Source organism: Lampetra planeri, chromosome 10, assembly GCF_965212315.1.
Source record: "Lampetra planeri chromosome 10, kcLamPlan1.2.h2, whole genome shotgun sequence".
In the NCBI taxonomy this organism is placed as follows: domain Eukaryota; kingdom Metazoa; phylum Chordata; class Hyperoartia; order Petromyzontiformes; family Petromyzontidae; genus Lampetra; species Lampetra planeri.
The window spans coordinates 4,555,682-4,567,704 of NC_136116.1; the positions used below are offsets into that span (position 1 = coordinate 4,555,682).

At 41.6% G+C, this 12,023-nt stretch overlaps 1 protein-coding gene across 1 annotated transcript; it reads right to left on the minus strand.

Annotated features, from left to right (window-relative positions):
• Window positions 1-1,150: 1,150 nt before the first annotated feature.
• On the minus strand, window positions 1,151-12,000 carry CATIP (ciliogenesis associated TTC17 interacting protein). Its single transcript, XM_078597996.1, has 10 exons — window positions 11,917-12,000; window positions 9,470-9,560; window positions 8,582-8,785; window positions 7,473-7,528; window positions 6,782-6,868; window positions 5,848-6,015; window positions 5,300-5,424; window positions 5,011-5,090; window positions 4,631-4,734; window positions 1,151-2,271 (listed from the first exon to the last, which is right to left on the minus strand). The coding sequence occupies exons 2-10, from the start codon at window positions 9,543-9,545 to the stop codon at window positions 2,029-2,031; spliced, it is 1,143 nt and encodes a 380-aa protein (XP_078454122.1). The 5' UTR covers window positions 9,546-9,560; window positions 11,917-12,000; the 3' UTR covers window positions 1,151-2,028.
• Window positions 12,001-12,023: the final 23 nt, after the last annotated feature.

The window sequence follows — 12,023 nt, forward strand, 5'->3', positions numbered from 1 at the left end:
AACAGCATCAAAGAAAGTTGCAGTTGCTGCTGCAGTTGCTGCTGCTGTTGCTGCTGCTGCAGCAGCAACTGCAACTTTCTTTGATGCTGTTAATCCTGCATAATGCACATGCATATGTAGTACTAATCACATTCCTGCATTTCCCATAAATATGCTAAATTCCTCTTGATATGCAAATTCATTTGTCAAGGCGCCCAGCTTATATATATGCTCCAAGCTCGTGTGCTGTTTCATTCAGACTCTGTCGCCTCGACGGACCTGGTTTTCACCTGAGGACGGCTGCTTGCGTTGTGGCCGAAACGTCGTGAGAATAATTTTATTATGTTTAATTTTTATTATTTTATTACTTCCCTTCTACGTGACTTTACCGAAAGAACCAAGAAGATGAATCCCTGCAGTCACGAAAGCTTTAAATACAAAAAAAACTAAATGTCATGTTATTTCGAATAGTAATTGGTAACTGGGTTTAGACCAAGTCACTTCAAATGAAGAACCTGGATTAATGGCAGGTGGCTGACACCCAAATTCGAAACTAGAATCTCAGCAGTGGCAGCTCAGTTTTAGCACCTGGCCATATCTAGTTAATTTCAATATGCTATTCCCAGTGTTTCAAAGGGAATATTGGTCAAAAATAAGTCCCATAAGACTTTGCACTGCATAGTAAATGTCATACATGTGTAATGCGAGCGTAAATGGGAAGGCTGGATGTGACGATCCGGAAGGGAGGAATCAGGGTCACGTGGGAGAGAGGTTATAGAGGGGAGCCCGGAAGAGATCGGGGCCAGTCGATGGAGTGAAGAGGCGGGACCACGTTAGGTGGCCGCCACGCCATCAGCCACGTGGCTGATGGGGCTTGGCACACCGTCGGCCAGCGGTGTGCGGAGTGAGAGAAGAGTGTGCGGGGCACACGGGGCTAGCGGGGTGGCTAGCAGAGTGTGCGTGGCACACGGGGTTAGCGGAGTGGCTAGCAGAGCGTGCGTGGCACGCGAGTGGAGACGCTGGTCCCTTGTCAGGACCAGCGGGGTGAAGGACGAGTGGAGGAGTTGAGGAAGCGAGTGCGCGGGGCGCGTGAGAGACGACGCTGGTCCGAGGAGGAGGCCAGCGGAATGCGGAGGAGAAGAACCCAATAAAGGACGAACGGAGACTTACATCGCCTGACAGAGTCCTTTATTACACATGTATGTCTGAATACAATCCTTACAAAAATACCACCGTTCTCTGCTACTCAATGTACATTGAGTAGCAATGTACATTGAGTAGCATTGATGTGCTTTGTATTTTGACAAACTATGCGACAAAATCAGAAAAGAGAATGTTTTAACAAGACTTTATTATGCGTGTAGACATGTCAGCAGATATTTAACGTCTAAATCTGTCGGCTTAATAACCAATGTAGATGTTAATATATTGTATTTACACATTTACTGTAAGCATTAAATCAAATATATATTACCATGTTTGTCCAGTAACCCAAGGTATCAATTGTACACTGGCCAGATGGTGGAAAGAGGCAACAATCCATTGCAGATGGGTTACAGCCCACATTCCATGTGCTTTCTGAAATGTTTACAATAAAAATCTTGAATAATGGATCTTCTGAATACAGGAGTTTGCATTGTGAACATTTGGCCAACAAGTAATGAGTTTCACCAAAATAACAACAAAGGCTTCATATCTTTTGGAAATATACACCTGTACATCAGACAAATAAGTACTGCATCGTATTACATTTCACTCCCGTAAGCTTACATTTACTGTATTTCGCAAAAGATGATGTGGAATTAGATTTTCAACTAAACAAATGGTTGAATGTACAGTATAGTATATAACATACATGTAAAATTACATCAGCAATTGGCCTGAGTCAACTACAGAATGTTTACGTATTGCCTGAAATATGTGGATTGTTTCAATTGTAAAAAAAAATTGTAAACATGCCTATTGTTGAGTTATGGGGCATTGTGTTGCAATTGTAAACAGGCGCAGTCATTTTGTAAGAATTGCTTTGGCAGCGCTAATGCGTGGATGCTAAGCAACCCCATCCCCTGGTGATGCGGCAGCAGTGGCATCGGTGGTGAACTGAGGGGTGGGAGGGCTGCCAGTGCTGGGAATGTCGCGTTCCAGTGCCGAGAAGGAGGCGAAGTAGGGCGCGGCGCAGGCCACAGGGTCAGCCGGCTTACGGAGCAGCAGGTACTGCAGGAAGTCGCCGAGCAAAGCCCGCAGCTCAGGGTGGGCCCTTGCATACTCCGCATGCTCTGAGAGCAGCTCCTCCTGCCACGAGGCACAGATGCGTACAACAGTGTGTATTCCACCATCACAAATCTGTCCCAGCAAATTAAAACAAAAATGTTTTACTAGGTAAGGCCCACTGAGCTATATAGCTCTTTTCAGAAGCGATTTGGCCACAAATGATAGCTCAACGAAGTGGTTTATCATGTGGAAATGTATAGTAGCCAAATACTCGAAAGGCATGTTTCTAAATGTGGAGGAAAAAACCGGAGAACCCAGACAAAAATCCACGCGACTGCGAGAACTCCAAATATGCAGGCGTCAGGGTTGGGATCGAACCCACGCCTTCATGTATACCAGGCGAGGTAGTTAACATCTCACCACCGTGGCACCCTTTATCTGCCCCCACCCAGTGTGGTAGTTGCCCATGGTGCAAATGTAATTTTCTATAACTGTTCACTTAATCTGACATTTTCATACGCTGCAATGTTTATTGTGTACATCGCCTACTTTTAAAGTAGAGTCGTGTTTCCTTACGTTAAAAGCCATTTGTTTTTGTCTGGTAAACTTACGGATTTGTGAATGATGTCACTGTCATTTTAAATAAATGCTCGCATATCTGACCTTTTCACATATCCCTCAATATCTGAGTCCCCAGGGAGTTGGATATGTGCATTACGCAAGGAGATATATGTACAGGTAAGTGCTGTGGATTCCACAAAGGAAGATGCTCTTGTAAAGTTTCCAGCCAGGGCATTCTCCACTCCCCACCCCTGAAAAATTGACCCCTTTAAAATGGTTCCCAAACATCCGTGAGGAAGTTGCATCACTTAGTAAGGCAATACTTGCTTACAATTTAAAGTTCATAATTAATCAGCAACCAGCTTACAAATTACAGCAGTGGCGTTTCAGTCCAACTACACCAGGGCCCACGCACAGGAAGGGCCCAGGCTCCCAGCTATGAAGGGGGGAAATTGGACATGGGCCCCAAATCATTCCTTGCGCCAGGGCCCATGCCAGCCACGCTAGCCTCCCGAATTACTACGGTCTGCAGCAAGATACCAACAGCGTCTCATGTTGCCAAAGTAATTTCCTGCTCAAATGAGTAATGAGACAGTCTTCATCTTCTATTTACAGCGCTGAGTCAACGGTGAAAATTTTACATTCATATGACAGAGGGCAATCTCTCCATAGGACAACTACTATTGACTTCCCCATGAAGTGGTAATCATTTAATCGACAAAGCAGAGATTATGGACTGAGTCATAGGTACAGCAGTTATTGCATTAGGAAAATATTTTGCTACATCTGTCCCACCACGATAATTCCAATGGATGTAAAATATGCATTATAGTCATACATATACAAAATTGACTCGACTAAGAAAACGGAACGCTGACAAGTGAGCAAAGTAGCATGAAGAGGTGCATTCTTGGAATTAAATTGTGAGACGTGAAGAGAATCAAATGGATTTGAGAGCAAACCCAAGTTAAAGACATAATTATTGTTTTTTCGCAAGCAGCTTAAAGAAGGAACATCCACCACAGAGATAGAGTGATGAAAGCAGCTCATGTGCAGTAGATGAATTGTTGTATCACAAAGCCATTCGCAATAGTGATAGCATGTTGGCCTTCATCCAGCAGTGAATATATCATGACTAATACGATATTTACATACATTCTGTGTATTTTTTACGTTTATTAAATGGTATAGCATCAATGAATACAATTCTGTACCTTGTTCACAAGGTCATTCCTTTGGTATGATAAATGGGAAGCAAAGCTAATATCACACAGATGATTGGCTGTTGTTTATGTTAATAAATACAACATTGTATTTACAAATCATCACAAAATGACAATGCAGTTCGTACAAAACTACACAGTATACAAACTAACCCTGAATACGCTAAGAAACATCTAGTCTTAATACAAATACTAGTTATACGTTGTACAGGCATCCAAGGGAAATGGGTGTTTTTTTCCAAATGTCATGGAAATATTGTTTCCAGTTTGCAACTTTCCTATCTGTAAAATAATTAAAAGTATCTAGTTTTTCCGTGAACTGTAAGTGCAATACCGTATTTTAATCCACATTAACTAATTTTGATAAAACAGTGCATGGTCTTTTTAGTCAATAAAAAAATGACATCAACGTGCCTACGTAGGGTATCTCCACCGTAGTCCAAGAAGCTAATTTGCGATAATGCTTCTTACGGTGTTCATTTCACAACTGTGGAAATAATTCTCATACAATTTACATTTGTATATCAGACACTTCACGTCCAGGTGAGAGGCCATTAAATGTGCTATAGTCTATAATGAGTTAATTGTGTCTAATTACACTATGATCGAAGCAGACAAGAATGTAATGGGAGCAGTGTCATGTTTGGAGTTACAACCTTTCTGTCGAGGAAACGGGAGTACATCTGCATGTCTTCCTCCCAATTCAGTGTCTGCTGCTCCACCCCAGAATCAGTGCCACCCTCCTTCTCATCAGCCTCCTCTGTATTATGAAATTAAGACAATCAATAATAAGCATGTGCAGAACAACAACACACCAAGACTCAAATAGCATAACTACAATTTGTTCATGTGTAAAATATTGGACTCGACGAGGGTGATTATGGCCATCATCATTTTATTTTTGTAATTTTCTGACCAGCCCCTACTGGACATCTCTGAAAAAAAGCTTCATAGCTCATTGGATTTCTCCCGGATAAATAAAGATTCTGATTCTGATCATTATCATCAATATCTTTAAAAAAAAACATGACTGTACCTGCTGCAGGTGTTTGTGCGGGTAGGCGTACAATCATCATGGTGGTAGGTGAGCCCACTTGCTCACGCCTCACCAGGTGCCTGTAAAGCAGAGGTGTCATAAGTTCACACGTGAGCGCACACACAAATTCTGAGCAGCACCTCCATGGGCAAAACCATTCTGTCCGAGAGGAGTGTTAGAGTATTTCTCATTTTGGTACATGCAGGCACATTAAGAAGTATTTTATTTCAAATTAACACAAGTGATATTAGTCCAAATGATTTTGGTGACAATAAAAAAACTAACTCACCCATCTCTTAAATAATAGCTATGCCACGTGGTTGGTGGAGCTGTCTGAGAGTAGAGCGTCCTTTCGATTCCAAACACTTCCACCTTTTCCTCGCCAACGCTCAGCTCTTCTGTACCCAAGGATCTCTAGGCAAGACAGTTTTGTTTAATTATTTATGTCATTCAAATGTGCCTCCAAAATATTACTACCATTACCTGTGAACTATCAAGCATGATGCTTGTCAATGTGTTGTTTTGAGCTTTAAATTTTGCTCATGCAGTTGCATTAGAATACCTGGAAAGTGGCACCAAATCAATGGAATTATTTGCTATTAGCAATTAAATATTCACATTTCAGACAAAAATGTATAATAATTTTGTTTGCCAAAAATAGCAGTGGTTAACGCCAGTGAGATTCCTTACCGCTTCATTCTAGATTTAAGTGTATATTGCTTATTATCACTATTAGGAAGTATAAACACAGGCTTAGACGATTGGCTCAAGAAGCTGGTGGAAAACTTCAATCTAATGATGCAATTAAAGCCACTTGAGTGGTGTGCACGCACGTACGAAAGTGCAGGTCGCAAGGCAGGAATCGGAGTCGAGGCACAGGAAGGTGAGGTCATGGGGTACGTGTGCGCGCCGTGTCAACAGCCTGGTTAGGAGAAGGCACGATGCCTCCGAGAGAAAGCCGGCCAGATGGTTCATCTCCAGGCGCACAGACTCCCGTAGTACCTCCTGCATGCAAGTGTTCATATACAAGAAACCATATATTAACAAGACGCCAATGTCATAATTCAAGTTTGTTCGAATCCGCCGAGGTGCTTGTGATGAAACTGGGTTTTCAAGTATCACCAAGTACCACCAATAACTCTTCAAATAAATAAATAACTTTGTTTTTCAGTCTATCTGGCTAATTTCAGCTCTGACAGTTAACATATGGTCTGACTGTCATGTCAAAAAATATATCTGTCGTTAGCGTAGGCGGAAAAGTGCTGCCAACTTATTGTCTCAGAAGATATTCTATGCTATTACCTTCTGCAATCTATTGTCTACCACGGGGTAATGCAGTGTTCTGCGCGAGTTCTGAATAGATTCCCGCTGAAAGCACAATTGGAATAAATTTAGGTAAAAAATACAAGTTTGATAAAAGTACGTTAAAACTTTAAACTCATACTCACTTTTCCAACGGTGTAATGACCCTGTGCGATCCAGCTGCTCGGCAAGATATGACTAAGAGGAGTCTAAATTAAGCCAGTGTGTTATCATCCATGCCAAATTGGTTAGGTCAAAGCATTCAAATGTTTCCATTTGTCTTAAATGTTGTGTAACTGTATTGTTTATCATTTGAATGAATCGATAAAATAGCAAATCTCATGGAAAAATAATGCACCATTGTCAAAAGCAGTGTCAATGAGACAGAAATGGATGATGTATCATGGAAAACTGTGATAACTTCCATTTTTAGAGCAATTACGCATTTCATTAAAATATACATTCTCACCTCTCCCTCAGTCACGACCTTGTTCACAAGTAGTGACTCTTCTTGCCACACCAGTTCCACCTTCCTGTCCAGGGCTTGCTCATTCAGCTGTATGGGGAACACACATTGAATAACTACCAGAGGCACATACTAAAAATAGGCACGTAATAAATAAAAAAGCATATATGTTGAAACTCTTAAGGCCTTTACGCAATGTTATACATTTACAATCCACTGCTGGATGAAGGTCTCCCCACTGGACGTGGGTCATGATGGTTATTCGACAATATGCGGGTTTGGGTTAAGCAATTGAATGGGAGTAGAGTAGTGTACAGCAATGCACTTTTTTGCATTGCCCTCCGCTGTCCACAACATAGTTTCAAAGGAGCCTGCATTATGGTGGTTGCTCATCCAAGCACTATTCATGCTCAACCCCATGTACTTTTTGAGATATGAGGAGCTCGGGTGCATTGCGGGTAATTTGGTCATAGGCCTGCCCAATATAAAGAAGTAAAACTTGATTGGTCTTCATAAAATAATCTCACTCTAGAAAACGATTGTATTTTCACATTCAAAGATTATATGTTAATGCCTTTGCCATTGGCAATGAGTCGTCATTATGAGCGACGATGTTGCAACTTTCTTCAGCGCTTCAGATATCAAAAGTGAATTAACAATGAATACTTCAGTTTTCTTAAATGACTTTCCATACCTCAAGATATTCATGATGGTGTTGTTCCAGTGTCACAAGATTGGTGGTGACATATGCTGAAAAACAATATTGCCATAATAATTAGGTAAATATATTTCCTCTAATGTAGAGATTTATAGCAGCTTGTTAAATCCATTGGCAGGAATACCGTTTAGCTATACAAGTTTCAAGAACCCATACTCTTTGGTTTTTTCGGTAAAGTCACGTAGGTAAAAAATAAAATAAAAATAACGTAAATCACGACGTTTCGGAGGCAATACAAGCATCCGTCTTCAGGTGGCACCGTCACAGGAAAATTACTGTATCATTAATTTATTTTTTATTTTATTTTTTACCTACGTGAATTTACCGAAAAAATCAAACAGTATGGACCCTTGCAGTCACGAAAACTTCAAATCTAGAATTAAGTTTCAAGAAGGTTGTTAAATTACATGGGCTTCTTGTTCTTGTTTCCATTTTAGGCAAACCCCCTACATTTTGCTTTCGGAGCTGTCACAACTACTGTATAATTTATGCTAAGGTAATCTACTTATCCACAAAAAATTTTTGTCAATAACACTGCCCTAATATAAAAATATATAATTGGTGACAAAAGGACAATGGTCCTTCTTAATAGCACATGTGCTATGAACATCAACGATTGTGTTCCATCACGTGCTATGTAGAAAGGGCATTGCCTGAAATGTCATCCATTAGTTTTTTGGAACTTGTGCACCACTGCCAATGCGGTATCACCAAGTAATCTATTTATTTAATCGGTAAAGAGTATCACAATTCATATTCAGGTGGGTTCTGCACTGGGTTGCTTGGCCAATTCGCTCATGAGTATTTGGCAAGTGTGATGAAAGTGGAGTACCCGGAGAAAACCCTCACATATTAGGGAGTAACTTTCAAAGTTCCACACAGATTCAATAATCCGTTGGTGTCCTACTATCTGCTGGCTACCTTTCAGCCTAACCTTACAAACACCTGGTATACCCATTAAATCTTCCATCCAAGTACTAATCAAGCTCATACCTGTTGAGCTTCAGAGATCTGACGAGCTCTGGCGTATTCTTGCGTGATTCAAAAAAACTGGTGCAAAGTGGCACACCACGTGCAAAACCCACCACACACGGTTGTGCCGCATGGAATGTCGTTGATGGCTCCTTTGCTGGTGGCGTGCACGAGGAAGCGCGTGCCTCCACCACTGTCGGGGTGTTCGCGGTATGGCGCAGAGTAAACTCGCATCCTGAATTCGCCCAGGTGCGTGCCGTCCCGTGACATGGTCATCAGCTCATCCCCAAACAGGCAGCGGCTCAGTTCCTGTGGGTCTGCACTCACAAGGGAGAACATTCGCTCACCTTCATCACAGTGCACTGCTGCTGTGTTTGTTTGGCTGTGATGCTATTCATAAGGGTGGACCACTATGGGTTAGTGTTATCTGCATGGCAATACATGGACTTTTTTCATTAATGGAAATAAATACAATAGATTTCATGAAATAATTCATGTAAATCTAAATAAAACTATTTATTCCCAATTTACAACACAACTCACTACCATAACTTAAATAGTGTATCCTATTTAAAGTTGTGGCCCACACGGTTCTGATAAGGTTATTTTTTGATGAACAAGTCAGGAAAAATAATAAATACACATGCTTTATGCATTGCGTTTCAACGTGCATTGATAATTATTTGTGTTTCATCAGCAGTATGGAAGCCAACTTGTAGCTGTCAGGGAAAAATGCATTCGTATATTTACAAATAGGCATTTTTTATGTAATTGTGTCTCCGAGTTTTGAGCAAACTTCTTTCATCAACTTGTCCAGTTTTCCAAAAAGTAATTCCCAAATTTAGTTAACATTTTATTATCTATATGAGTGTCATAGTGCCAGTCCATTACGGACAGATGGGTGGGCAGAGCTAATGCATAAACGTTTGCCATACTTAGTCGTAAAGGGTTAAAACAGGTTCATGCTCACTATATAAGGAGCTTATATCCAGTGTTCGTACCGATGGAGGCAAGGAAGTTGATGGCCTCTTCACTCGCACGAAGATGGGAGAGGGCACCTTCACTTTCCTGATCCATTATAACTTGTGCAGCCTGCACAGATAGCAATGTCATTAAGCTGCATCGGGCAATCATAACATTCACATAATCAAAGGTCAAAATTGCACATCAAAGAACGACATTTAAAAAATAAAATGTCTTCATGTAATCTGAACATTTTTATGCATAAATATATATGTATTCTGTACATTACAAGTTGAGAATTGGAAATGTGATGGTGTCATAGTCCCACACAGAATTTGAAAGTTATCTGAAATTACAGTGCTGTAAATAGTAAGCTAAAGTCTGTAAATAATTACAGCTCTCCAGATGTCTCAATGGATTTAGTGTAATGGTCAGTCGCACAAAGCACCTGAAGTTGAATTTTACCCGAAGTTGCACTGATTTAAATGGTAAAACTGAGGGTATATTTCTTTAGAGTTATTTTATCCAACCGGCCATTGGTTTTGAACATAACATGTGTTTACTGCATCAACAAGACGACATTAAGCAAGTCATCAAACCACTGAATCTTCATAAAACATTTGTGGAGCTGTACATAGCACAGTGGTTAGCAATATGATCCTGATGACCGAATTCGATTCCCAGCACCGGGTAGCATCAGTGGTGAGTGATTTCTGAGCCAGTGCTACCCACACCTCTCTCATTCCTTCTACCATCCGCACTGACCAGCCGTGGTGAAGTATGGTCAAACATCCCCCATGATCGACACGGCCTAGCTAGGGCCTTTATCCAGCAGTAGGTTGGTAAAGAGCTGTTATATTTTAATCTAGATTAGCTTACCTTTTGAATATTTTCAGATATCTGTTAACATATATTCAAATATCCTGTGCTGTACACGTAAACCATGCATCCTTTGTGCTGTGATAAAAAAAAAATCCAAAGTGGTTTCCCTATCAAAAGAACATGGGAACGGCGCTCATGTTTTAATAAAAAAATCACAGGCAGTTTTATACATTCCACATTACAATGACGGGGGAAGTCATTCCATAGAACAACCCAGCCACTATAATACTGCAGTCCAGCATGTTGCATAAGCTGGTACACTGCACCCAAATGCAGTACCATGTAGCATAGTTGTGTGTATACTGTTACACCTGTCAACCCATAAAGGTTTACCCGTATTCTTGTACAGGGAAGTTGAGTTTTCAGGTCTATACGGCTTACAGCCGTTTCAATACGGGCACATTTAGTTTCGTCTATTTGTGTTTCTCTCTTGTGATGGGAGCTTGTAGGATGAACGTTGAGATGTATGAGGGCACGGGGTGACCAATACGGTCTGAATTTGTAATAAGCTAGGCACTGATAAGGGGTTGACAGGTATGTAGTGGTGAGTGTACTAGTGGTGAGTGTAGTGGTGAGTGTAGTAGTGGTGAGTGTACTAGTGGTGAGTGTGCTAGTGGTGAGTGTAGTGGTGAGTGTAGTGGTGAGTGTACTAGTGGTGAGTGTAGTAGTGGTGAGTGTACTAGTGGTGAGTGTAGTGGTGAGTATACTAGTGGTGAGTGTAGTAGTGGTGAGTGTGCTAGTGGTGAGTGTAGTGGTGAGTGTACTAGTGGTGAGTGTAGTAGTGGTGAGTGTAGTGGTGAGTGTACTAGTGGTGAGTGTAGTAGTGGTGAGTGTACTAGTGGTGAGTGTACTAGTGGTGAGTGTAGTGGTGAGTGTACTAGTGGTGAGTGTACTAGTGGTGAGTGTACTAGTGGTGAGTGTAGTAGTGGTGAGTGTAGTGGTGAGTTTACTAGTGGTGAGTGTAGTGGTGAGTGTAGTAGTGGTGAGTGTAGTAGTGGTGAGTGTAGTGGTGAGTGTACTAGTGGTGAGTGTACTAATGGTGAGTGTACCAGTGGTGAGTGTAGTGGTGACTGTACTAGTGGTGAGTGTACTAGTGGTGAGTGTACTGGTGGTGAGTGTAGTGGTGGTGAGTATACCAGTGGTGAGTGTAGTGATGAGTGTACTAGTGGTGAGTGTAGTGGTGAGTGTACTAGTGGTGAGTGTACTAATGGTGAGTGTACCAGTGGTGAGTGTAGTGGTGACTGTACTAGTGGTGAGTGTAGTGGTGAGTGTACTAGTGGTAATTGTCTATTTGTTTGTGTTTCTCCCTTGTGATGGAAGCTTGTAGGATGAACGTTGAGATCTATAAGGGGCACCAATACGGTCTGAATTTCTCTGTAATAAGGTAGACACCACGCCAGGCCGCCTTTGACTCCCCACAAATGCTGCTCTCCCACCCCCCACATCGCACCAGGTACTCGTTTTTTAAGGCTGAGTCGACCTAGGGGAGAGACCCAAGATCAGTGCTGGTTCAGTTGATCGTCAGTGGTGTTGCCCGTGAGCGGGGAATCGAACCCGGGTTGCCGGGTTTGTAGAGGGGTGGAAATAATAATAATTAACTTACCCAGTTGGTTGTTGTCGAGTTGTTGTTGAGTTGGTTGTTGTTGAGTTGGTTGTTGTTGTTGAGTTGGTTGTTGCTGAGTTGGTTGTTGTTGTTGAGTTTGTTGTTGT

Excerpts from the sequence above, each read along its gene's own strand:
- CATIP (XM_078597996.1), bottom strand. The coding sequence starts at position 9,545 with ATGGATCAGGAAAGTGAAGGTGCCCTCTCCCATCTTCGTGCGAGTGAA. Across the intron at positions 4,735-5,010 it reads CGCACAAACACCTGCAGCAG|AGGAGGCTGATGAGAAGGAG; the intron begins GTACAGTCATGT and ends TTCATAATACAG. Across the intron at positions 2,272-4,630 it reads CCCGTTTCCTCGACAGAAAG|GAGGAGCTGCTCTCAGAGCA; the intron begins GTTGTAACTCCA and ends GCCTCGTGGCAG.